Source organism: Choristoneura fumiferana, chromosome 11 (assembly GCF_025370935.1).
Source record: "Choristoneura fumiferana chromosome 11, NRCan_CFum_1, whole genome shotgun sequence".
NCBI lineage: Eukaryota > Metazoa > Arthropoda > Insecta > Lepidoptera > Tortricidae > Choristoneura > Choristoneura fumiferana.
Genome location: NC_133482.1, coordinates 7164817 through 7192334, shown reverse-complemented (window position 1 = coordinate 7192334; position 27518 = coordinate 7164817). Strand labels below are relative to the sequence as shown.

Genomic DNA, 27518 nt, shown 5'->3' with positions numbered 1-27518 from the left:
CCTATATTGCAACGAAGTAAATGCAATTTTTTCAAAAAAAATGACAATACGAAACACTGCGATATCAATATCGCAGCGTAGTGCGATATGCTAATAAATTCGTATTTTTGTTCCAGGATCTCACCGGAACAGCTGCATGCGATGTATGAACCTAAAATGGAAAAGAAGGACGACGACTGAACGCTCTCCTCGAGCCCTCATCGCACCTCACACACAAGCAGAACAGCACCGCATTCTGGCACGCTGCCATAATTATTTCAATTTAATAAAAAAAATCGGATTTATCTTTGAAATTCTTAAATTGTTTCTTAGACGCAATATTTTGTAATAAGGACGTGTACCGACTGCTTTTCATCGACATCACATCATGAGATTTGCCAAATTCATACACACGTTCTTAATAGTTTCATCTACAATTCTATTCAGTTTTGATCTCATACAACCAGTGGATTTCACATTTAAGCTTTCTGTTTAAACTTAAAGAACCTAAGAGGTTCAGGGTACTATTATTCATCTAAAATTTACGTTATTATTTATTGTCCCAGAAAAAACCGACGGTGCCTTAACACTTCATACATTTGACGATTATCGGAATCTTCATTTCTATTTGATTATCTAAAGTCAATAAATCTATATCTAGAGACAGTATTAAGGTGATACATTATTGAAAATTAATCGCTGAACGTTTTCGCAAAAGTTTCAACGTTTCACCAGCACCAAGAAACGATTGATCACGATTATTATACTTGAGTACTGAATTAGGAAAATTCTGCTATAAATCTAATGGTAACTGTAAATATAAGTTAATTTTGTTAGGTACTTTAAAGAAATAATTAGGTATTATATTATAGTAAGTATTAAGTGTTGTATGTTTGATTCGCAAATTGTTGCAATATGCGTTAAGAATAAAGCATAGTTAGAATCGAATGGTGAAGAAAGTTTTTTAAAAATTTACGAAAATTATTTTAAAAGTCCAAAGATTGTAAAATCTGTAATTACCCTTACCCACCAATCGGCAAGAGTTAGTGAATGACCAACAACGGCTTACTCCTAACCGCTAGCAGGTACAAGTTCTCCGAAAAGTGGTTAACGAATTATTTTACTTTCATCTGCTTTCAAAGCCATTTTCAGACTAGTTGTACCGAATAATTGTATTAAAATGCACCTAATGGAATACTGAGGATCATTTTGGCGTGCCTGTGGGCCGCGCCCTTGGGACCGGCAACAGCGGGCGACATGAGCGTCACTGATCTCGTGGTAACGGAATGTAACGTCTTACTAGTAATGAAATTAATTAGTTGTATTATTTTCAATTTTTATAGCTCCTAGCATACACCGAAGATATTTCGTTAAGGTTTATTTTGTAAAATATTTTTCCTCCATCAATATCATACCTGCCCCGAGCCTGCAAAAGGCGCTAGGTATTCAAAATACGTTTAGAAATTTGTTAGACTCTACTCAGGGATCCTTTTTGCGCGAGATTATTAACCTTTTAACCGCGAGAAGCGTCTAATGCATCGCAAAGTGTAAACTAACGCGTAGACGTGTAGCCAAGTACATGATACGAAGATGGCGTAGTATTTATACATTTGTAGGTGTGTACAACTTACAAATGTACCTATAAAAAATTTGCCTCTTGTGTGCAACTTAGTCTACCTTCTTTGTCTTCTGTTCCTTTTCTTTAAGTTTTTGAGTGTGTAAATGCTACCACTACGTAGATAGCGATGTAAACATCCTTGTGTACCCATGCATGTTGGTCGCAATTGCAATGGGTCTTGGCGTATTTAGACATGGTTGGTTAAAAGGTTAAGAGTTTTACTAAAGATATTGTCTTCCCCGTTGTCCTAGCTGTCAGTGAACACGCACTTCTTGAAAGTATATACTGGTACTTCTGCGAGTAACCTGCCATTTTGAAGTGAGAACTAAATATTCGTAGTTATGTCCAAATTTGAATGTATAAGTGTCGTTGTATGTATTGATGGAAGATATAAAATTAAAAATATATATTTACGAAATCACTTGTTGTTTTCTTTACTTGCTTGTTTTATTAGTTTTGTACCTAAAACTATTCAAATAAACACTACTTCCTTAATTAGAAAAAAAATCGACTCCTTTTAAAAGAAAGAAAAAAAGCTTTTTAAAAGCAAGCTTTTATTACTTTAAAATAAAAATAACTAAAAATTAAAAAATAATTTAAATCAGATAAGAAATACCTATAACGTTTTATAGGTACATTGTAAAATCTTTTCGCTTTTATCACAGTCTTAACTATTATAAACAAAAGCGTTGTTACATCGTGACGGCAAGAGAAATAGTAGGTGTAATATGCTAAAAATGTTCTTTATTATTCCATTAAAATGTAATACGCTTTTATTTATAATAACTGGGACTGTGCTAAAAACGCAAAGATTTAATACAATCAATGTACCTAGGTAGCTAGGTACCTATAAAACGGTACATTTCATATCTGATAAAATGTACGAAATATGATCTGATATCGGATCGGATAATCGGAAATACAGGTACATACATTTAACTTGCCCAGATACCGATACCAATATCGGATCGGATAATCTGAAAACGCTATAAGCTCGATGTTAAAGAACCGGAGTCAAAAAGTGTGTGATACATTTCTATCACCGTGTAAAGCCCGGTTCACATTTTTCTGTCGTGTTGTGTCGCGATGCTCTCTTTCTGTCTCTCTCTCTCTATGCTTGTGATGCGACACAACACAAGCCGGCACAACACACTGCATCAGATAAATCTGAACGGAACCATATAAAATGTATGAAACTGATCTGATGCGTCACGACTTGGTCACGACACGACATAAATATGAACCGGGCTTAATGTTTTATGGCCTGTGGTCTTTACCTTCTTCTCCTGTCAAAGTCATCTAAACGTCATTTTGTGAAATAACATTTGTAGGTTATCTTCGTCAATTGGTTTTACTGGATTTGTTAAATAAAATAAGCAAGAATGCGGCTGACGCAAGTTTTAAACAGACAACACATTGGTTTTATGTTTAAAAAGCATTGGCTTATTCAAGGAAAACGCGTTCCTTTGGACACCGGAGTTGAAGAAAGGTTACGAGCGAGAGGAATTCCAGTTGAGGATGCTCTGGAATTCGTAAAAGAAAAACCCGAGCCCAGGGAACGGTAAATATCTAACGAAATTCCCGTCGATATCTTTGTCTGTGACATTCATACATATTACCTAAATCTAACCAATTATATTCTTCACAGTATCGACATAGTAGGTCCTTATGCACAACCTCTACCACTCGATGCTAGCCATCCGGAGTACAAAGAGCGACCATGTTACACATTAAAAAGCACAAATGTACTTCTTGAAGGTATCTCTCAAGCGCAGGTACTCACTAAGACTGTAATAGCAGAGGACAGGTTACCACCTAACATAGAAGAGCTTGCAACAGTACCTGCCCCGAAAGCCATTCATGAATGCGTCAAAAAGGCGGTACTTTCTGCAAATGTGTTTGACTGTGAACAGAAAAAATTGCCGAAAATTAAGGATCCTATGAGACCAGCTGTCAATTTGCCCAGAGTATTAGGGATTACAGATAGAAGGCGCAAGTGAGTATTATCATTAAGACACAATCATTTTTAACAATTATAAAAGATGAAAATCAGAATTTGAAAATAGGATTTGATATCATTAAATGTGGAAAGTATAAGTAGGAGTAGAACTTTGAATGTCTAATTTTTACTGCATAAATTATTATGACCACATTGTATCTATCTATGTAATCTAATACCTTTAACCCATCATGCGTCCAAGACTACCTTAGTCCCCAACTTTTTAATGCGGGAAGTGTCCTTTATACTACTGGTAGTCTTTAGGACATTTCCCGCACAAAAAAGTTAGCGACTAATGTAGTGTCTAGGACGCATGACGGGTTAAACAAGCAATTCTTGTATATTGTCGAGTGACAAGCAAAAGTCACTAATTGCTTGTCACCTGAGATGATTGATGATGATTTACATAATCAGAATCTGAAACGGCTCCAACAATTTTGATGAAATTTGGTATGTAGCAGGTTTTTAGATGAAAAATCGATCTAACTTGGTCTTATCTCTGGGAAAACGCTGGTTACTGTGTTTTAGCCCAAGAAGATGTCGGTTGCCTAGGTACTAATGTACTATGCAGGCATATTGTGCATGGGATATTCTTAGGTGATTTAAGTTAAGCACCATGTTTTACTTACTTTCAGCATCATATTGACTAACAAACTGCTTCAACTAGTTGAGAAAAGCAGTGAATCTGAAGTCACACATTCAAAATATGTGTCCAATGATGTTGAAAGCCATTCAGTTTTTGACAAAGAAGATGAGCTTATCCAGTTCCAGGATCTGTCACATATATTGGTGACCAGTAACAAGCCTTTGAAACATGAGGTGTCCGAGACGGATATACCATTTGTTGAAATACCAGATTTGTACCCTGTCAAGCACACTGCTACTTTGCCTCCTGAACACTTTTATTCTGAGAACAGCATGTACCGTGAGTATATTATTTATTATCACTATCAGCTTAGTGTAAGAAGTTCATAATTCCTTAGGGGTCTTACTGATACAACATCCAAACCTCAACTGACATTCAACCATATATTTTTCATTGGAGTTCTATAGCAGTTGGTTAGACTGCACACAAATTGCAGCTAAAGCTAGCTGCGATAGAAGTGTCTGAGCGGTTGATAGTTGCAGTTATAATGGAGTCTGTCCGTTTTGGCTCTTTATGTTGGTTGGTGAACATCATTTACTTTGATAAAATCATTAATCTACCAGGATACTTGCCTGATGCCACCTTTAATTTCAATGTACAAATGATACTTACCTTACTCTAAAGTTCTAGAAATTCGAATTACTAAGGTTCAGGTCACTTGTAATTTTCTAAACTTGTTTGCTGAATGTCATAATCATTTCAAAATTGATTTACAGGGTGGCCCATTTAGATTGGTCAGTATGGGAAAGTCTGAAACTATAAGACATACGAAGATCTGTTCTTAGGATCCATGTCATCGATTTAAATAACAAGATAAACTGAATTCATACATTTTAAATAAACCTGTACTCAGCTTGGGAATTGAACCCGGACGTTTTGAAAAATAAAAATGTCATTGTTAAAAAATAAGAAAACAATGAATTTTATTCATTCTAGATATCGTGTTTCATAGTAACATTTATTGCTTATGACCTACACTATCAGTATCGAAATAATGTTAGTTTTTTTTTCATAACCTGAGGCCCTATTGCCTAACATTTCTGGTGCTCGCGATCGCAATCAAATGACAGTTTTCGCATACAAAATCTGTCATTTGATTGTGATGGCGAGTCAGAAACGTTAGTCTATACGGCCTCAAGTTGGATTCCCCTACATAAAAACAGGTTTTTTTTTATGTTTGAGTGCAGATAATCTTGTTACTAAAATCGATGACATGGTTCCTAAGAAGAGATCTTCGTTTTCTTATAGTTTCAGACTTTCCCATACTGACCGATCTAAATGGGCCACCCTGTATAATACTGAGCAGCAAAAAATCTGGCCCTCAAATGTAAGTAATAGGTAATTTTGTATATAGAGTGAGCCAAATTTTGTGCTGCTGAGTATAAATTATGGCAAACTACCTTTATCGACTGTAGAAGTCATTTCAAAAAAATTAACTAAATTGAAGATGAAAATTGAAGTTTTTTATTAAAGCTGGCTGGATGAAAACCGGTGCGTAACAAAGGATATAACAACAATTGATATAATTTTCATTTGATACTAGTGTTTACCCGTGGCTTGCGCACATCAGTAAGCAGATGAGTCAGACTAACTTTTTATTTCTTATACTGTTTGTGAAACTTTCACGTTATGCAATGTCAAACTATTGGTTTGATGTACTTTGGTTATATTATTATATAAAAAGTTCTGTGAAGCTCCTATCCTTTGAAATTATATCAAATGATATTCATCGATATGGACCTCCACAAAGTAACGCCTAATTCAATAAATTAATTATTAAATCTTGTTATATCCTTTGAAATTATATTAAATGTTGTTATACCAACCATTACACACCCGTCACACCTTCATTTTATTTGTACTCTTTAGTAGTCTTTAATGTTTTACTACATTTAGGGCCTGTTTCACCATCCACTGATTAGTGTTAACCGCCGGTTAAATGTGATGCCGTCTCCGTCTATTCGAACAAAATAGAGATGGCATCACATTTAACCGTCACTTAACACTAATCAATGGATGGTGAAACAGCCCCTTGTTATGCTAAAATGTTACTAAGGCCATGCAAGCTTCAGAATATCTAACATTCAAATTAATTAACACACATTAACAAATTACCATACTTCTATTGCAGCATTCAGACCCACTGTATGCACAAGGCACCCACACACAACCTGGCTGCATTTCAATAAGACAGAAGTAAACAACATCTATGAGGAACCTGTTACTCCGAACCAAGTTCTAGGACGGTCACTCACACACGCGTTTACGGTAGCTTCAGCTTATGCCAAACAAATACATGGGGTAAAAACTACTATAATAATTTAAATAATTTATTTTTAATCTTACTTTCAACTAATTTCTAAAATTATAAATTACAGGAAAATGTCAAGGATTTACCTGAACCAGTATATATAAACTGCATCCAAACTGATGGCCAGTTGTACCATTTCGGTGTTTTAGAATTAAACACTTTAAACGTCGATGGAAAAAATGGTACAAAGAATATTTGGTACTGCAAAAATAACATGAAATTATATGATTCAAGTCGATATTTCAGTGGGATGCCGGTTTTAGAAAACTATAACCCTAAAATATACGGATATATAAATGCCTTTTATAACTGTTAATATATTGTGTAGATTTGGTTGCTTAAAATAATAAAATAAATGTAGGACTGAAACACCTTTGTTTTAATTTATGCCTATGTGATGATAATACATTCCTAACTTTGTAACATTGAGGTAATATTTGGCCGTTAGAAAGAAAGAAGAAACTTATAGGATTCTTAGTCAGAAAAGGAACAAGATAAAACATGTGGCTTAGTGGTAGTGGCGGCTTATTACTTGTATGGAACTGCCACCACAATGCTACATAGTTAGCAAAGTATAGTGATAGTAGAAAGCAAAGTATTATGTATTGTATTCATGTGCATATCTCTTTATATTTACAGAAACATAAATACATTTATTTATGATTAAAATACACAATGCTTACATTAACCGAAACACTTTTTACATTAAACAGTAGTTAAGAAATTGGAACAAAATGTTGTAATTATATCAAAAGCTCATTTATCCAAAGTGAATTTTTGCAGTCTACGTCTTCTTAGCTCTTCTGCATCGGAATCAGTCTTGTCTCTGGAAAAACGCACAAATAAAGACAATATTATTGGTTCTCTCTAAATAATGAACATCGCTACATATTAACCATATTAATATCGAATTGTCTGACGCATTAACTTACTATCATTTTCACCACTTCTTTCTGTCACACGGCGTAAGACGAGGGTGAAAAGAGAAGGTGAATGCAATCGCGAACGTCCGAGCGTTAGAAAATACGGCCTCTTGTCGACATTTTAAGACATCATAATATAATAATAATTGTCCCGATAGTCGTTTCGGCAAACGGCCTAATAGCGAAGAGTCTCGACCAACATCTCAAGAGACTCTCGCTAGATGACTGGATCAAGGGCCAGATACAGAAGGCGGTACTTCTGGACACGGCACGCATCGTCCGGAGGTTCCTCACTCTGTGGCCCTGACCACCGGTAGCTTGGGCCCTGCCCCGTTACCGGCGGCAAACTAGGTTAGGTTTTTATAATATTTTTATTTTGTATGTACTTTTCTGTATTTTACTTCTTATAACTTTTATAAAAACCTAATCCTAAGAATAAAAAAATAAATAAAGAGAATAATAATAGCACCTTGTATAATAATAATATTAGTACTGTGATATTTAGTGTAGTTTTTTTTTATTGCTTTGTATTAGATATTGGTTTTGGTTTAAGTTGAAAATTTGTACGCCTTTAAGGTAGATCGCAGAGAACTTTTTCTTATTATATTGTACGACTCAATGTATTTTACCTGTGTATCACAGATAAATAAATCAAGCATAGGTTGGCGACTACTGCATCACTGACCTGTTTGAATCCAAAGCAGTAGCAGCGTCCGATTGGGGTCCTTCCGGGTGTGCCTTGCTAGAGGAGGGCGCCGGCGACGGCGGCCGCAGCCCCGCCCCCGAGGTGGTCGGCACTACATCGGGCTCCTTCTTGACAGGCGCCGGCGCGGCGGTCTCCGTGTTAGTGCTGTTAGGACCAGTATATTTGTTTTTTAATAATGACTGTAAACGACAGCAAATTTCTATCTCGTATATACATACAGTCGAGGCCATAAATATCTATACATCCATAGCGTCAAATATATGTACCGTAAGGTCGGGCCACTTTGGCCCTGAAGGGTAACATTGGGCCTTGGAATTATCTCGGTCCTTGTTTTATTACTTTGAGAATATGGCTCTTTGCCATGAGAGCTGCCTCACTGCTTAGCAGGGTGAGGGCCAGCGCCAACAGCATCCTAGCAAAGAGCTGCCTCGCTGCTTAGCAGGGTGAGGGCCAGCGCCAACAGCATCCTAGCAAAGAGCTGCCTCGCTGCTTAGCAGGGTGAGGGCCAGCGCCAACAGCATCCTAGCAAAGAGCTGCCTCGCTGCTTAGCAGGGTGAGGGCCAGCGCCAACAGCATCCTAGCAAAGTACTGCCTCGCTGCTTAGCAGGGTGAGAGCCAGCACCAACAGCATCCTAGCAAAGAGCTGCCTTGCTGCTTAGCAGGATGAGGGCCAGCGCCAACAGCATCCTAGCAAAGAGCTGCCTCGCTGCTTAGCAGGGTGAGGGCCAGCGCCAATAGCATCCTAGCAAAGAGCTGCCTCGCTGCTTAGCAGGGTGAGAGCCAGCGCCAACAGCATCCTAGCAAAGAGCTGCCTCGCTGCTTAGCAGAGTGAGGGCCAGCGCCAACAGCATCCTAGCAAAGAGCTGCCTCGCTGCTTAGCAGGGTGAGGGCCAGCGCCAACAGCATCCTAGCAAAGAGCTGCCTCGCTGCTTAGCAGAGTGAGGGCCAGCGCCAACAGCATCCTAGCAAAGAGCTGCCTCGCTGCTTAGCAGGGTGAGGGCCAGCGCCAACAGCATCCTAGCAAAGTGCTGCCTCGCTGCTTAGCAGGGTGAGAGCCAGCACCAACAGCATCCTAGCAAAGAGCTGCCTTGCTGCTTAGCAGGATGAGGGCCAGCGCCAACAGCATCCTAGCAAAGAGCTGCCTCGCTGCTTAGCAGGGTGAGGGCCAGCGCCAACAGCATCCTAGCAAAGAGCTGCCTCGCTGCTTAGCAGGGTGAGAGCCAGCGCCAACAGCATCCTAGCAAAGAGCTGCCTCGCTGCTTAGCAGAGTGAGGGCCAGCGCCAACAGCATCCTAGCAAAGAGCTGCCTCGCTGCTTAGCAGGGTGAGGGCCAGCGCCAACAGCATCCTAGCAAAGAGCTGCCTCGCTGCTTAGCAGGGTGAGGGCCAGCGCCAACAGTAATTACTTTATTTTGATTGTGGTTATTTTGTTAATATGAAGCCTTGAGTTTTGAAATAAATATTATTATTATTAAATTACCCCCTACCATACGGTATAGATTGACCTTAATTATTTATTTTACTTATGGTTAATGGCATAAAGGTGTATAGGTATTTTTGAGGTCTTGGTAACGTACATACATACAGTGGTGTGGTGGTCATATAATTAATACTTCAAAATTTCTAATCAAACTAACTTGATGTATTTTTTTTACTTAGCACAATAGGGTTCGTTTTCGTTTGTCTATAATGAGTCATCGCTTTTGTGTATTATTTCGGCGGTTTTGCGGAAATCAAACAACGGTTTTGCGATAATTCTATTAAATTATAAATTAAAGTAAAAGAACAGTGTGTTATATATTGGACACCTAATTAGAAACATGAAATATCCTTAGTAATTAACATGTGCAAAGCGAAGCAAACAAAAAAAAGGGTAAGAGGGTAGGCCCATCACCTTATCAATAGACTTTTAGTATTTAATTGCGTAGCCGATGTTATCTATTACAGCTTTACAACGACGTGCCATTGACTCTATCAACTTTTCACACGTTGCCACTGGAATAGTTGGATAAGCTTCAACAAAGGCGTCATAATTTTCGTTGATGCTGGTGAGTTGTTTATTAGACAATGTTTTCTTCACGATGTGCCTCAGATTTTCTATGGGATTTAAATCCGGGCTGTTGGCGGGCCATTCCAAAACTGTCACCAACTGATCGCAAATGAATGCTTTCACGCACGTGTATGGTTAACACGTCACGGCCAGAGCGTTGTCTTGGTGGTGGGGGTACTGGTAATGGTAACGTGGTTAGTAGGTACGTAAAAACGCTCGCTGCGTCACCATAGCGCATAGTCGTGGCCCGGCCGAAATAAAGGGGTAAAATTTTACTCGCAGTGTATAGCAACGTTAACAAGCTTTTTTTAGGGTCTCTGTTAGAAAAGTCAAGATGACAAAGTTAACCGCAACCATTACCAATATGAAATACAAGTTTTTGTTAAAAAAAAATTAAAGCCAACTTTTTGACCGTATTTTCTGTCGACTGTGCTTGCATTGTCATCCAACCTACTGTATACTAAATTTCACGTCAATCCGACTACTAGAAGTGCATCAAAATTAACTTGCAAATTTTTAAGCAAACAAACAAGCTATGAAGTGAAGTTAAATAAAATCTTGTAAAAATACTTTTTACTTTGTGTTATTTTTGTTGACTGGCATCATGTAATGATAAATAAACTCACACTACATCAGTTTGCGTGGCAGCATTGGCACTATTCTGGGGCATGTTAGCGACGACCGCCGAGTACTGCTGCATCAGGAGAACCGAAGCGTCCAGCATCGCCTGAATCTCTCGAAGCAGCTGAAATGTTAGCATTCGGCTTTGTTCAAACTATTCAAGTGTATGGCTACAATAAGACTAGGCGTCAAATAAAATAATTAATCATTTAATTCTAGTCACAACTGCTCATAGCATTTTGTTAGTAACAAAAAACTTATTGTTGTTATTGTTAGTAAATACAAGAAAGAATTTCTATAATATTTTTAAAAATATTAATTTACGTAAAAACTTTAGGTAAAATTTAATTTAGACGGTGCGAGAAATATAGTGCTAGTTTTGATATATAGCAGGGGCGCGCTCAATAAATTTATAAGTGATACTACTCAAAAGAATATAAGGGCCACTTGAATTTTACCGGTAAAATGAAATCAATAATTGAATGAAAAGTATTTGTACTGTGTTATGTTGTACTGTATTAATAAAACCAATTTTAGACAAGGAATGTTATAAAGAATTATATATATTAGTATTTTCGCTTCACCCATAAAATTCATGTGGCCCTTTTTTTCTTATAAGCAGTATAAAGGTGGGCCCTGTAACAGGAGCAAAAAATTAAGCCACAGCTTCCACTCTTTTCCATCTTGAGCTAATTTAGTTCTACAACCTTTGAAAAAAAACTTGTATTATGATTTTTATTATAGTTTAAAGTTTAATTAAACAAGCAATATATTGCGAAATCCGTCATTTTGTTACGTGACAGGCGATGTCATTTAGGCTATTGGATGTCGTACATTGAAAATACCATTTAAGAAATTTGTTTGGAATAACCATAGTGATAAAATTACTTGCTTAACTTTTGAATGTTGCAGAACTAAAGTAGTTCCATTTGAGTATTAGAACCTGGGTTTTAATTTTTTGCTCCTGTTACAGGGCCCACCCGGTATAATCATCGACCGTAACGTACAACACTATTTCTCGCTACGTTTTTTTAGCAATAGAATAAAGGTTAAGAACCTTGCTCTTTTTTTTAATGACAGTACCCTTACAAAACAAGTAAAAGTTAAATGATGGAGGATACAGTTGTTTGTATTGATATGGTTTCACACATACCGGTCGTTTATCCTTAAGAAGCGTTTTTGAGTAAAGAGACATGTCACCTTCGTTGTATTGCTAAAACACGAGGTATATGAGGGCCTAAGAGTGCCACGGTACTTATAAATCCAACGGCAGATGCTTACCAAAAGTCTTGCCTCTACGTTCCTGCGCTCAGTGCCCTCGAGCCGTTGCAGTTCAGCCGTGGTCAGGTTGGCGAGGGCGGCTGGGCGCGGCGGCGGCGGCGGCGGCGGGCCCCAGCCCATCATAGCTGCAGAAACAACCAGGATTCAGTATTAAAGACAGTTTAAAAAACTAAAAAGATAGCTGCGTAACTGCTCCGTCATCGTATCAGCTATGCTACGCATAATTGACAAGTTTTGTATTAATACAACAATAGGAAGCGAGTGAAATCAAATCGAAAAATTCCATTACATGCATTTTAGGTAAGGTAATCAATTAATTAATATCATAGCTTTGTGTAGGCAACCAAAAGGAACAACTAGGTACAAAGCGTATCTATCTATCTAATAGCTTTAAACGAGCAATTTTTGTATATATATAAACTTATATATTTCAGGGATCTCGGAAACGGCTCCAACGATTTCGATGAAATTTAGTATGCAGAGGGTATTTAGGGTTTCGGAGATAAAAAATCGATCTAGCTTGGTCTTATCCTTATCTCCGGGAAAACGCTTGGTACCGAGTTTGCTCGGTCGCCCAGATATGTTAGATATAAACTGCGTAAAAATCAATAATTACTGAGAAAATCGACTACAAGGTCAACAAAACGGAAAATACTATCTTCCTGTTTCACTACGTTCATACAGAAAATTGCGAGGATGCGGTGATTTTCTAATTATTAAGAGCGTTTATACCTGCTGAGCTAGCAACGTTGCATTTTTGTTAGTTTTTCTCGATTATTGCATAAACATTGAATGAAAATTAAAAAAGGGGTCTGATAGAACTCTTCTTGTCTACTCCAATAATTATTTGTGATACTTTTATATTCGTTAAAAACGAACATATGTTTATTAACGGTTTTTAAAGCGAATTAAAAGCGTTATTGAAATACATATACTAACATGCATCCAATACTTCTGTTTTTCCTGTAAAGCTGTAGGTCCGAGCTAAAACGGTACCAGCTCCCGTTCAGGCGGCACGCGGGACATTCTGCGATACTCACTGGGCGGCGGCGGCATGTTGGGGAAGGGCGGCGGTGGCGGCGCGGGCGCGGCGGGCGGCGGCGCGGGCGCGGCGGGCTCGGGCGCCGGCGCGCGCAGCACGTTCAGGCGGCACGTGGGGCACGTCTGCTGCCGCTGGAACCACAGCCGCAGGCACGCCGCATGGAATATGTGGTTGCAGGGGAGCTTCTTCGCGCCTGGACAGACATCACACCATGTGTGAAGTCGCCGTCAAAGTGGCATATTATACAAAATCGTGTTTATTGCACCCTGTCTACCCGTGATCTGATGCATGCAACTGCGTTGAAATATCGGGAGCTTAATAAAAAGTAATCACCACACATCATCTACATCCCCAAACAATTTTTTTACCTAATACATAATTATAATAGCCAAATTTGAACACTGGAAGGGGTCGAAATCCAGTGTTGCAAAAAATCACTACCTATGACTTGACTCTTACCTAAACAGGTGCACAAATGTATTGCTGGTAACTAAATCCGCCATTATTTCGAGAACGCTTTTCCGGCTTTTCAGTCTAGTTTAAACCTTTTCCAGGCTCCGCAAATTTAGATGTGCTACCAGAAAATAAATCATAGTTTTATGTTGTTTAGGTAAACAATTGAATATTTAGTAAGGCCGAATGTGTACATTTATGTGGTTGCTATATGCACTATGCCTGGAAAAGGGTTAAAAGTCAAAGTCGTCTCGCCAATCATGGCGAATGACATTGAAAAAGTATTGTTTACGAGTTGACGTAATACCTAACGTGTTAAACTTGCAATGGAATCCAGTTTAAGCTAATTGTTAATTGAATCGGGTATTCCTTCGCCGATATCCATCCATACCAATTAGAGAATACAAGTTTGTAGGGCAAATCTTAATTACAGATCTATTGGATATTGTTTTTCCATCGTACTATGACGAAAAAGTTCTTATTTATCTTGCTTTCTCAATTAACTTCAGTAAACTTCAGTAAGGCAGCACGGATTGCCGAGGACCTGGGTTCGATTCCCAGTGCTGGTCTCTTTTTCTGGTTTTTCTGTGCATCATGTCTCAGTTTGTATTTTCGATATGGTTTCACGGGACACCCGTAAAAGTAACAAATTTGGAGTTGAAATAAAAAATACAAAAAGACTCCAAAAAAACAATCATAATTCAGTAAGGTAGTTGAGAAAGCAAGATTAATATGAACTTTTCCGATAAAATACGATGGAAAAACATTATTCACTACAACTGTACCGCGGTTTGACCTCAGTTATATTCTAGAACGAAAATAATGCTACTGTCAAACTTGCTGTTAGTCCCCCAAAATCTGTCAATTTGGTTGGAACGATATGGTGCTTCCTGTCGTTGTATTTATGCAGCAAACGATTTCACTGAACTCTATCAACACCGCTCTATATAACCACTTAATTTAAAAACGGTGTTCGACGTATGCCATGATTTAATTAAATGTATTCATTCCAAATAACAAAAAACACTGTGTTGTTTACGCTTATCAAATGAGATAGTATAAATGCTTGCCCGTACCTATCAGGTATAAAATTCAAGCCACACATGTAATATGCGATAAAGACATGCGTAGTAATCACAAACACCCGATTTAAAACTAATTTATTTCGGTGAAACAGCCCAAAGACACTTTTGATTACACTCTCGAGTAATCAAACAAGCGTTGTTATGTTCACAATGCACTGTTTAATGAATGACCATTGTGAGCCGTTTATGTATTGTTATAATGGACGAAAAAAATGATGTCTAATAATTTTATAATTGTTTTTGCCTTGAGTTCAAAAATAATAATAATGAACTTTATCCCGCGGCTTCGCTCTTGTGGAAAATAAAAATTGGCTGGCTCTCTCGGAATTGCGGAAAATTGCTCCATAGTGCAACCGGTTGCACTTAAAAAAAATAAGTCTGACAATTTTAAAATCCCTGGCTCCCGTAGTTGGTTAGGCTGTGCGTCGTCTATCATTGAGTAAAATTTATTTTTTATAGATGTAGATAGCAGCTTAACCATTTAACGGTAGGACGTATAAATATGAACAATAATGTCATTCAGCATCGAAGGGTAAAAAAAACTTAATGACTGACGGCGTTGTCGATAGCATCCTACCCACCACTTTTACACGAAAAACTACGAGATGTTATAAATTCAAATGTAGGGTTTGATTCGGATAACCTAAACGTGTGCTCGAGCGTTATGGTTCACCGTTGGCAGTATCCTTAGTGTAAGTTTTCGGTTACAAAGTACGTCTCGATCGCGTTGGCGTTAAAATCTCAATTTGTACGCAAACACGAACAGCGCCTCTAACGGAACGTTTGCGATGTTCGTGTTTCCATACAAATTAAGATTTTAACGCGAATGCGATCGAGACGTATTTTGTAACCGAAAACTTACACTAAGGATACTGATATTGAATATCCGAGTTTTCGTATTGTAGGTTTGACTAGTCTACTCACCACCATTACCGCCACAAATCCAATAAAATTCCGAAACAATGCACTATTTTCTTTTGGCAGTCACTATATCTCCAATATTATCGTGTTAGGGGTGTTCGCTTGATTATAAAATTCGTTGAATAACTAACACTCACGCACGATGACTCGATGTCACGGCTACGCCTGTTAACTTGGTGACGCAAGCATTTAACAACAACTTCGTGCGGTTACTCAGTTATAAGACATTTACAATGTCTACGAGCGACTCGCTGTGGGTGCGTTTAAATTAATCGATGCACGAAAAAAAAAAGTTATGCAAAAAATATTTGCGCTTCTTTAAAAAAAAATGTTAGGTATTGAACTTAATCCTTTTCAATGTTACTGAGAAGTCATCCTACCGGTGGATAAATGATTTTTGACGCTACCTACTAAATCAGCGAAGATAGAGTCTATTTTACCTACCTACCCAGCAATGTAATGTGTATTCGAATGCACGCGTCAACTAAGTCTTAACGAGCTATGTAATGTTACTGCTCCAAACCAATAGTTGCGTACACGAGGTCATCACCTTGTGTATCTACGAAACACAATAGGTTATTCCCAGAAAACAATATTTGTTATTATTCAGAACTAACATGTCGCGGATGGAAAACTTTTTAATTTTAGGCTGCATTTCAACAGAGATGTACCTACGAGTATGTGTTGCGAGGAATGTTGTTACCCGACTGCCCGAAGGAGGTTTATGTTTTTCGAGCGTATGTATGTATGTATGTTTCATGAACGCTTCATTACCTATCCTCGCTCCGCTCAGCTGTTTCCACCAGAGCTTTGTTGTGCGCATCGTCCGCATCCTCGCACATCTCTAGTGGAAACGCAGCCTTACAGAAATAAATGCTAAATAATGATACAGGAGTCACTAAAGGTCCGGCCAAGATTCCACGGGAGCGGAGTGGCGGTGAATACATGTAGTGTATGTATTTTATATTGTACATACAAAAGTGATAGCTAAAACTAGCATAATAAGTGGGAAATAAACTATGTCATTACAACGTTCGGCCTTCTCCCACTCATGGATTCGATTTTCAAATAAAATAATAGTTTCGCCATGTCTGTCTGTCTACTCTACTATACTACTATTGATACTACCGTCTGTACGGACTATCAATGCTAGAAAGCTGTAATTTTGCACGAATATATATGTAAACTATGCCGACAAAATGGTACAATAAAAAAATCAAAAATAACTATGTTAATTTCACCGGCTGTCTTACTCTCCACGCCGAACCACAACAGTGCAAGCACCTTTGCACAAGGTCCTACCACCTGCAAAACTGTTCATTTTTTAATGTGGAATATAAAAATACAGTAAGGCAAATTTGGAAAATGCTCTTTAGGGTTCCGGAGCCAAAGTCTGTCTGTCTGTCTGTCTGTCGTCCGTCCGTCCGTCCGCGGCTTGGCTCACGGACTATCAATGCTAGACAGCTGTAATTTTGCACGAATATATATGTAAACTATGCCGACAGAATGGTACAATAAAAAATTCTAAAATATTTTTTTAGGGTACCTCCCATAGACGTAAAGTGGGGGTGATTTTTAATTTCTCATTCAATCCTATAGTGTGGGGTATCGTTGGATAGGTCTTTTATTCATTAGGGGTTTGCTAAGACAATTTTTCGATTCAGTCATTTGTTTGCGAAATATTCAACTTTAAAGTGCAAATTTTCATAAAAATCGAGCATTCCCTCCCCTCTTAAATCTAAACCGATGGGTGGAAAAATTTGGAAAAATTCAGGATGGTAGTAAGTATATCAAACTTTCAAGGAAAACTATAACGGCTAAGTTTTCTTGAGAATTATTAGTAGTTTATGAGTAAATAGCAGCCTAAGGTATAAAATATACCTAAACTTGGAAGATTCCGTATAAAATACGAAATCCTTAGAAAAATATTATTTAATTTTTTCGTAATGGCTACGGAACCCTATTTTGGGCGTGTCCTACACGCTCTTGGCCGGTTTTTATTTTATAGGACAGGGTAGTTGGCACCATTAACAAAATACTGAAAGTCAATTACATTTTTCATAAAAGTAAATAGTATTTTTAGTCGCATTACATAATAAATAACAAATAGATAAATAAATAATTAGGTAATCAATAGAGTTGGCTAATGTAAATGACGTTCACATGCTTGCCGTGCATATCTATGGGAGATGCGCACAAAAAGGACGTGTACATGGAACTCTGCTGGCATTTTGCTCGACGTGTTGGGAAATATCAGCCAGGTCAGATCTGCCCACAAAACCGTGGTTCTATATAACTAGATCGATCCCCAATAACATCATGTCGACAATCATCCGCCTTCGTCTGTAAACTGTATGCACGCCAGTCTTCCTCGCCAAAATACAACTATGTTATGTTATGTATTTACAAAAATTAACAAATTATATTTGTAGGTAGTTTAACAAAATTTTAGAGACTCATCCAAGTATCGCACACAGAAACTACTGATCAACGGCTAACCGATATTGTCTTTTTCAACCTTCAGATGGGCAGAATCATCGACAGTATTTTTCAAGAATTGGATTGATTGCTAGCGTCAAATATCCTGTCATTTTAGTATGTTACAGTATGACTCCTTACCAGTATGCATTTCCTCCCGACAGATGATACACTCGTTGTCAGCGGCGGCGAGTTCCTCGGCAGTCGCGTCAGGATACAGCGTGTTCATATTGCGGATGGCGCGGCGCGAGAGCACCACATCGTTGTAAGCTTTCTTGAAACTCCTGGAACGTAGGTTCGTGTTCAATACAAAGATTTAGAAGTTTAGATATGCCTTCGTAGCGAAAGAATATACCTAGTAACATTAGACGCTACGACGCGGTACTGAGAAAGTAGTATCATCTCTTCCTGTCTTACGGTAATTGCCAACACTACTTTATCTGTCATGATTCCAAATGAGTGAGCTCACCGTGACAAGCCGTGGTGGCCGAGTGGTTTGTCATATGGCCTCTCAAGCAGAGGGTCGTGGGTTCAAACCCCGGCTCGCACCTCTGAGTTTTTCGAAATTCATGTGCGGAATTACATTTGAAATTTACCACGAGCTTAACGGTGAAGGAAAACATCGTGAGGAAACCTGCACAAACGAAGTTCCCAATCCGCACTGGTCCCACGTGGGAACTACTGCCCAAGCCCTCTCATTCTGAGGGGAGGCCTGTGCCCTGCAGTGGGACGTATATAGGCTGGGATGATGATGATGATGATGACTCATTTCGGAATTGACACATTTCGGCGCAGTCAAAGTACCTATGGTAAGGACGTGTATAAACTTCTAAATCTTTGGCTCAATGCGCCTAAAAAACCAACTGCGAGTCAGACTCATACCACTCATACCGAAAAAAACACATTTCTAGTATCGGGATCCCCTTTCATTTCTAAATTTATTTAACACCTTTTTTTTATTCAACTGGATGGCAAACGAGCAAGTGGGTCTCTTGATGGTAAGAGATCACCACCGCCTACCTGCAACACCAGGGGGACCTCTGACGCAAAAAGACGTATCTATGTGCCTGTCCTAGCATAAACTCTGACCTCTTCTCGGACTAGACTAAGAGGACCTGGGCTGTAAATTCAAGCATAACCTCCTGGGGTTCAAAATGATACTAGTACATATTGTTAGCAATGGAACTTTTATCTTTTGAAAAAGGAATAAAGCGTAATTTTATCTGTATCATTCAAATTTACAAAAAAATAAATTCAACTTTATCTATGAGACATTAGGTTTTAAATTTCGATGACATATTTTGTTGTATGGTGGGTCGCTTCCCTTCACTAAAAAGTTCATGACAAATTCCAAGTGCAATTTAGCACATAAGTTCCAAGAAACTCAAAGGTATAATAAGCTCAGTTCGTAGCCAGTGCATGCGCTATAATATCATATCTCGATATCTCACCTCATTGTCTCATACATCGGTCGGAATGCAAACAGCGGTAGAGTGTAAATGCGAACCATGATCGCTACGAAGCCAATGTAGAGAAGGACCTTAAGGAAGTTAATCGCCAGTTCTGTGTAAAGCAGTACTGCCGCTTTGCTCTCCCATGGGGCTTCCCAGCGGGAGTCAATGGCGTGGAGAACGTACTGGAACAAAAATTAATATTATCAAAACTCTCCTCTGCTCCGCACTCTCCCAAATAAATGCTGTCTTGGCATGACTCCTGAGAGTAACCTTTTTACTACTATTACTATGATTTATATTAGTCTTAGTTTAGTTTTAGTTTCATGATGCATTAGTTAACCAACTGTAATAATAGTAATAGTAATATGTAAAGCCAAGTAAATCAATTAATTATCCAAGTGTTTAAGTCAAAATCTTTGTAGTGCCTAAAGTATACATGAAAATTTATAAAAATAAAGATCTCGAAATATTTTTCTACTGCATTATGAGTGCCCACTACCCGTCTTCATTAATATCTACTGCATTATGAAACAATTTTTTTTTCAACTGAGCCCTAAGTATGCCATTCTGGATAAACACAAGAAGTGGCATAATGTGAAAATTTTCGGTAAACAACTGGGAGCAAAAGAGACATTATTCCAAAGAAGCAAGTGAAAAAAGGTCAATAATAGATTGGGCTGGTGACAATTTACACAACCCGATTGGAATCTAGTTATTAGAGGTGACGCCTGATTCTACTACAATTTAAGCATATTTAGATTATTTAGATTTCAAATTGTCTTGCTCAAGCTTTGCATAATGTATTTGTCCAACATATGCCATTTCCTTAACTTACAGAGCAGTTTAAACAGGATGTAAGTTTAGAAATAAGCATGTTGTCCCGTGATATTTAACTATTTATCAACTCTAACAAATTTAAAGTATAAGCATCACCTACCTTGATGAGAATATTGGCAATCATAATGATCAGTATGCTGTATTCAAAACCAAATACAAGTTGCACTGATGGCCCTTTTGAAGCTGTGAACTGATATGCATGGTGAATAAAGTAGAAGTCTGCATGAGCCAGTAGCATCAGGAGACCGAGAATCCTCACATGGAACAGCCAACCAATGACAGGACTCCTCTCCATCTACAAAAAATAGATTTACTTTCATGAAAAACAACTTATAAATACTAATCAGTCTAGCTTTTTATGCAGCAAGTTTAGAAGATTTTTCCTCAACTCAGGTAACATTGAAATTTAGACTAATTTTTCTGATTTACAATACATTATTACAGTTGAAAGGAAAACAGACAGTGTAGCATCAACTACTTAGCATATAATTTAAATATGTGAAGCCTAGAGTTAAATGCTTTATTTTAACCTCTTTGACGCCTGAGTCAAATTTTTGATTTAGGGACATCAAACTTTATGTAATTTATGATAGAGTTTGATATTCAAATTACAGTAAGTCCTTTATAAAGGACACTGGGCATCAGGAGGCTATGATGATGTTGCACAGTTTTAAAATAAATTACATACCAATGCACATTATCTCACAAAGCAGACTTACAAAGAAAAACAAAAACAAAAACCATATTGAAAATACAAACTGAGACATGGATGCACAGAAAAACCAGAAAAAGAGACCAGCGCTGGGAATCGAACCCAGGTCCTCAGCAATCCGTGCTGCGTGCTATAACCCCTACACCACCGCTGGATAGGAATCTAGACACGAATTTTTCCTATGCATACATATCTCAGGTTGCTTATTTCTACTACGCTACTTATGCAGCAGCACTAATAATTTGATTGCTTAGCAGCAACATCTTTTGTTTGGGTGAGCGGTTGGTTCCGAAAGAGTGTGAACATAGATGTCGCTAGTGCTCCTGCATAAGTAGCGTAGTAGAAATAAGCAACCTGAGATATGTATGCATAGGAAAAATTCGTGTCTAGAATCCTGTCCAGCAGTGGTGTAGGGGCTATAGCACGCAGCACGGATTGCTGAGGACCTGGGTTCGAGCTGATCTCTTTTTTTGGTTTTTCTGTGTCTCCGTTTGGATTTTCGATATGGTTTCACGGGATACCCGTAAAAGTAACAAATTTGGAGTTGAAATAAAAAATACAAAAAGGCTCCAAAAAACCAATCATAAAAACAAAAACATTGCATTGCAATTCATTTAATATAAAAGCAGTTTTTAATACTTCTAAGGCAGGCTTGCGCCAACCAGTGTCAACTAAATAACCCCAGGTTAACTGTCTGTCAGTCCGTCTGTCACAAGGCTCTAACTCTTGAGTTGTAATAGTTGGACACTTGAAATTTTCACAGATTATGTATTGCTGTGGCCGCTATAACAACAAATACTAAAAATAGAATAAGATAAATATTTAAGGGGGGCTCCCATACAACCAACTTGATTATGTATAGATAATGGTACAGAACCCTTTGTGCTAGAGTTCGACCTGCACTTGGCCGGTTGCCATAAGTGAATCTATGGGAAGTGGCAGAGTGATTTAGGTTTGGCCACCAATCTACTGATGCTTAAACAATTAAACTCACATAATCAACCCTGTCCTCGGCAAGCCAATGGAATGCTTTCAAGAAGAGCAGCAGTGTAAACAATGCAATGAACTTAGGATTGAAATCATCTCTGAAAACCGTGAATGCCAGACATGTTTCCGTTATTGCATACCAAGATCGTTCAATCAAATGCTGAAAAAAAAACATTAGTGTAACATTTAAAGGTTCCAAAATACTTAACAATTAATTAATATTTCAGCTCATGAGCTATAATAAATGTTAAATCTATCACCTGTACAAATTCATGTTCATCCATTGCTGTGCAATTGTTGAAAACTAGGTTGATACCATGGAATAGTCAGAACCAAAAACACCAATACTTATATTGATGATGCATAAACAATAAATTATATATGGACAACCATATTTTATATAAAGTCAATATTTCAATTAAAATATAAATTAACAGTCAATTTCAAATTCCAGTACCAAATGACACCACAGTTAAATCAATTTAACTATAAAAAAAGAGGGTATTCTCCAACAGATACCAATTTTTTGTTTGTATCTGTATTGTAATGTATGTATCATACATTTGACTCACCTCAAACTCAGCAGGCCGAAGTTGCCCAAAGAATATTTTCCTTAACAATTTACCCACCAATAGCACTAATATAAATGCCTGCAGATACATGACCTGAAAATACCAGTCAAACATTGATCTACAAATTATGTGCTGGCCACAAGGGCGTTCCGCGCTGCATTTGTTCCATATTGAAGGCTATTGAGAGAGAGGTCATACATTTGAATGCAACATTTTATTTTTATTATTAAAATTGTTGTTGCTTATTAATTAAATTTTAATCAATTTTAGATTAGGCAAAGCCAAAGTGCATTGGATTTTTGTTTCGTCAGTATTCGTATACTTACAGCCATGCTAGGATTGGAATTAGTTAGGTACACTATCGATGGATAAAACTGTTTCTTCTGGTAATAGGCATTGCCGATGACCACGGTCGTGAGCACGAGACTGGACACAGTTGCGAGTAAAGCCTTCATCTTGTTTCACTTCTAGGAGCTCATACACAGTAAATTTCATAAAATATCTGAAGAGAATTTCCTAAGCCCACCAATACCGCTCAACAGTTAGCGAATACATTTTCAAAACATCGTTTCGTATCTCATCGCTGGGGCAGAAAAATAATTTTGACGTGTTCAATGTTCATTGTGTCAAACTTGAGAACCGTTCAGAATACTTTGATTGAATAGGCAAAACTGAAGAAACTGAAAATTTAACAAGAAATTTAGTGAAAGCTACATACCTTTTGAAAAATTAAAATAATTTATTTCAAATATATTATGTATATTTGCACATATAATACTGAAAATTGTGTCATATATCAATTCAAATTCAAATATTTTACTTTTAATTTTTCTTTGTGGCTACATTATGCACCCCCCTGTCCTGTCTGTATTGTATGTGATTATTTATGTCAATACTCAATACTCTGTTGCTCTATGGAAAATGGTGTTCGTCCAGTGTTCGTTTGATTGGTTTCACAATTTATAATTAATTTTATCGTACAATGGACTCGTTTTGCGTGTTAAACAGAAGTTAATGAGAGTGTTAGCGAGACAGTACTATAGTATTCTATTTGTCAGGTATGTAGTCACTATGAAAGCGTTTGCCGCGCAATCAACTTATGTATGTCGTATAACTCTTATTCTTGTTCCAAATAGCAGTTTTTGTGGAGTTAAGCATTCCAAACAAGAATATTAGCATGATTTTAAGATGTTTAGTGCAATAGAAGATGGTTTTGCTTGGCTATAACCTATGGTCACGTAGGCTACTAAGTTTAGCTTGGCTTGGTTCTACTTTCATTATTGGTGTATTATTGATGAAGTTTTTATGTGTTCCTTTCGGTTATTTGCCTTACCAGTGTTGATTCAATTGAAAATAAATATCGTAGAGGTGTTTTGATTAGTCTCTTTCACTATTCTGAAATAAAATTACTTTGCAGGCTTTATTACCAGATCAATACTGAATTCCATCACAGCCAACATGGTAAGTTTTTTCCTATAAATTGAAATATTTTTATCTTTTCTACTAATTTTCTATAATTTTACCTTATTTATATCTTTACACAAACAAACCCAAATAAAACATTTTATTTTATTATTGCAGCAGGGTGATGACCCTCCCTTCCTGCCAGTGGGCACAGATGTCAGTGCCAAATATAAGGGTGCATTTTGTGAAGCCAAGATCAAGAAAGTTGTCAGGAATATAAAATGCAAGGTAATTACAATTGATACTGTTCCTGCTAATATTAAAAATGTGACTGTGTGTGCATGTATATGTTTGTAACTCTTTCTTGGTAAAATGTTTGACTGGATTAGATCTTTAGAAATTTTTAATGCGAGCCCTTCAGATAGTGAGCCTGTAGGCAGTGGCCCACATCACCTACATATTCTGCAAGTAAGAAGTTCCTAAGCAACATGAGAATGGTGTATAGAAAAAATTAACACAGAATGCAACATGTATTTTGCTTTCAAAACTAAAAAAGACTTATAAGTCAGGATCATCAGGATCAAGGTCATATTGGTAGTGCCACGAGAGTAGAACTGTAGAAATGAATGATTACCCACACAGCTACATGAAGAACTGATTGCATAAAAGGAGAATGAATTAAATGAATGAGTGAATGTCAAAATCCCGCTGTCATTACATGTCATGTTCTTGTGTGCATGATCTCAACTCTGATGGCACTACCTATAATGAACTTCTCTTCTTACATGTGGCCATTGTTTCAAGATATTTACCAGAAATATTGTTTGTTTCCAGGTAACATTAAAAGCTGGTGGCAACATAACCGTGAATGATGATGTCATCAAAGGCACCCTGCGTGTTGGCAGCACTGTGGAAGTGAAGCATGACCCTAAAAAGGACGCCACAGAGGCTATCATCACCAAAATACAAGACTGTAGCCAGTACACTGTTGGTGAGTTTATTAATTTAAGCATTTTATTTGCAATGTTTTAGGAATCAGAATTATTTATATCCTAGAATACAGTTACACAGATGTTATAGTCTAAACTTTTTATACTGAGCTCCACTTAGGACTACAATACCATTGTGTGGTTTGACAAGAAACAAATTAAGATAATGAGCTTGTAGTAAGTCACCTTGGAAGGTTAATATAGATTATCAACTCTATTTTCTTGGACAATAGACTACTAAATACACTAACCGGTGGTTGGTGGTTAGTTATTTAGTCTAATCAATTTATTTATTTCTAATTTTGAACAATAATATTATAATAAAAATACTATAGATGATAAGGAATACTAATTGTCAATAGATAGATAGGTCAATATGCATAATAATTTGATATTTATGTCAATACTAGCTTATGCCCGCGACTTCGTCGGCGCGGACCTAGGTTAACCGGAATAGTATCCTATGTTGATCCTTGGCGCTTAAGCTATCTCTATACCAAATTTCATCAAAATTGGTTCAGCGGTTTCGACGTGAAAGCGTAACAGACAGACAGACATACAGAGTTACTTTCGCATTTATAATATTATATTACTCTAGTAATTTGACTACATATTGGCAACTTTTTAGACTATTTAGTTTACTGCATGACTGAATTTGCCTACCTACAGGACATTTGCACATTTGGACATTTTGATATTTGTATGCCCTTGGGTGCAGCATAGTGATACACGTCTATGATTAATGTACCAACTATTTTTAATCTATGTTTGACAAATAAATTATTTGTATTTGTATATTTGAACACAAAATCCTTATCCAAAGGAAGCATATAAAAACATTTCCATTCAGTTATTCTTTGAATTATCCAAAAGATGATAAATGACAATGTACACATAAACATAACTACTACATTTATTTATTCAGGTTTCCACAATTGTATTATATTTTATTGCGAAAATGAATATTTGTGCCTAAATTTTAGTTATTTATGTCCATTGTCATTTGTGCATCTTTAAATTTCAAGATCTAATGTCTAATCAGCCTTTCTTAATTTTCTTATAAGTGACACTTGCCAGTAGTTATCAACTTCTATGGAAGTATCTGTGCCCCTTGAGATGAAGCATGATAAAGTGCTGTTTTATTCCACTGGAGTGAGAACTATCACATCATTTTTATATCCAAGATATATAATCACAAAATGTTACCTGTTACAGTATTTGATGATGGGGACATAACGACTTTGCGACGTTCCGCGCTCTGCCTTAAGAGTGGGAGGCATTTCAACGAAAGCGAAACACTAGACCAGTTACCACTCACACATCCAGAACATTTCTCCACGCCAGTCATAGCAGGGAGGAGGGGGAGAAGGGGAAGGGCTCAGTAAGTTACTAATTGAGTAAACAACAAATTGTGCAAACAAAGAGCTCTTTAAGTCCCTTAGCTGTATTAACTGGCATCTTAACCACGTTACTTGTGAAGTGCTTCGTCAGATAGAGAGGATGCAGATAACGAAATGGAAGAAAATTGTACTTAGTTAATTTTGGCAACTAGCATTATAGGGTGATGTATTCAGTTTAGTATTCTAAGTTGTATTCAGTGATGTTTTCTAAGTAGGAAAAGTGCTGTTGTTCAACTGGTGAAGGAGGGAGATATCACAAAGATGGGCTTACAAACAGATAGTTATGAGCTTGCAGTACACAGACTCGATCTGGTCATCTATTAATTAGTTCATACAAATCTATGTAGATTTTTGCCAGCCCAACCTCGGCACTGTTATGGAATCATCCTGCGGCGTATTTTTTTTAGGTGCAGACGACGCACGTTTTCTGGATCTTGTTTGAAGCACATTAACTGATGTGAACCATCTACACTTAAAAAATATGCCCGAATGCATAGGCTTTAACCTCCTGCGACCCAGCATACAACAAAAATTGACATCGAAATTTAAATCTTAATGTCTCATAGATAAAGTTGTTTTTTTTTTTTCTTAATTTGAATGATACAGAGGAAATGACACTTTATTCCTTTTTCGAAAGATATAAATTCTATTGCTAACAATAATTATGTACTAGTATTACCACTTTGAACCCCAGGAGGTTATGCAGGGAATTTTACAGGGTATCCCTATCAATCTCATCCATATTCGTCTTGCTCTAGGTCAGACGAAAGTGAAGGCGAGATCCCGACGCGGCGCATGAAAGCGGACAGTGCCGAGCGAGAGCCGCACGTCGGGCGCGTGGTGTTGGTGGAGGCGGCGAGCGGCGCGGAGCGGCGCCGGCCGCACCAGCCGGCCTTCCCCGCGCTCGTGGTCGCGCCCACGCCGCAGATCAAAGTCAAAGAAGACTACTTAGTACGCTCCTTCAAGGACGGCCGATAGTGAGTACAGTAATTATTATATTAATGACGGTGCAGCAGGCGCGGATCCAGCCTTCAAAAAAGATTGTGGTCAC

At 37.7% G+C, this 27518-nt stretch overlaps 4 protein-coding genes across 10 annotated transcripts in view; 3 read left to right on the top strand and 1 right to left on the bottom strand.

Annotated features, from left to right (window-relative positions):
- The window catches only part of pnt (ETS transcription factor pointed), a 141240-nt gene extending 139222 nt beyond the window's left edge, over positions 1–2018 (top strand). For all 6 annotated transcript variants that reach the window (XM_074094324.1, XM_074094323.1, XM_074094328.1 and 3 more), the window contains one exon: positions 117–2018. In XM_074094324.1, coding sequence (XP_073950425.1) covers positions 117–180 — 64 coding nt within the window. In that variant the 3' untranslated portion in view covers positions 181–2018. The remainder of the gene's footprint in view (positions 1–116) is intronic.
- Positions 2019–2896: 878 nt separating this feature from the next.
- On the top strand, positions 2897–6929 carry mRpL37 (mitochondrial ribosomal protein L37). The gene is made up of 5 exons (XM_074094321.1): positions 2897–3158; positions 3246–3593; positions 4232–4521; positions 6374–6543; positions 6621–6929. The coding sequence occupies exons 1-5, from the start codon at positions 2980–2982 to the stop codon at positions 6867–6869; spliced, it is 1236 nt and encodes a 411-aa protein (XP_073950422.1). The 5' UTR covers positions 2897–2979; the 3' UTR covers positions 6870–6929.
- Positions 6930–7151: 222 nt separating this feature from the next.
- Positions 7152–23310, bottom strand: sip3 (septin interacting protein 3). 2 transcript variants are annotated; one of them, XM_074094318.1, is made up of 11 exons: positions 23001–23310; positions 22675–22767; positions 22110–22262; positions 20504–20698; positions 19564–19748; positions 18254–18396; positions 13174–13368; positions 12134–12258; positions 10858–10976; positions 8162–8326; positions 7152–7379 (listed from the first exon to the last, which is right to left on the bottom strand). In XM_074094318.1, exons 1-11 carry the CDS (start codon positions 23127–23129, stop codon positions 7310–7312), a joined length of 1572 nt encoding a protein of 523 aa, XP_073950419.1. In that variant the 5' UTR covers positions 23130–23310; the 3' UTR covers positions 7152–7309. The 2 variants fall into 2 exon arrangements, with proteins under 2 accessions (XP_073950419.1, XP_073950421.1); XM_074094320.1 differs by lacking the exons at positions 22675–22767; positions 23001–23310 and adding an exon at positions 22363–22580.
- A 235-nt stretch (positions 23311–23545) lies between these two features.
- LOC141432638 (uncharacterized) overlaps positions 23546–27518 on the top strand; it is a 44633-nt gene continuing 40660 nt past the window's right edge. Inside the window, exons 1-6 of the mRNA XM_074094322.1 lie at positions 23546–23732; positions 24092–24135; positions 24256–24366; positions 24913–25069; positions 26283–26448; positions 27226–27444. Coding sequence (XP_073950423.1) covers positions 24133–24135; positions 24256–24366; positions 24913–25069; positions 26283–26448; positions 27226–27444 — 656 coding nt within the window. The 5' untranslated portion in view covers positions 23546–23732; positions 24092–24132. The remainder of the gene's footprint in view (positions 23733–24091; positions 24136–24255; positions 24367–24912; positions 25070–26282; positions 26449–27225; positions 27445–27518) is intronic.

Coding starts and splice junctions, on each gene's coding strand:
- mRpL37 (XM_074094321.1), top strand. CDS start 2,980: ATGCGGCTGACGCAAGTTTTAAACAGACAACACATTGGTTTTATGTTT. Junction 3,159..3,245: donor AAACCCGAGCCCAGGGAACG/GTAAATATCTAA, acceptor TATTCTTCACAG/TATCGACATAGTAGGTCCTT. Junction 6,544..6,620: donor ATGCCAAACAAATACATGGG/GTAAAAACTACT, acceptor TATAAATTACAG/GAAAATGTCAAGGATTTACC.
- sip3 (XM_074094318.1), bottom strand. CDS start 23,129: ATGAAGGCTTTACTCGCAACTGTGTCCAGTCTCGTGCTCACGACCGTG. Junction 20,699..22,109: donor CCGAGGACAGGGTTGATTAT/GTGAGTTTAATT, acceptor TATTTTTTGTAG/ATGGAGAGGAGTCCTGTCAT. Junction 13,369..18,253: donor TCGGGAGGAAATGCATACTG/GTAAGGAGTCAT, acceptor ATGTCTGTCCAG/GCGCGAAGAAGCTCCCCTGC.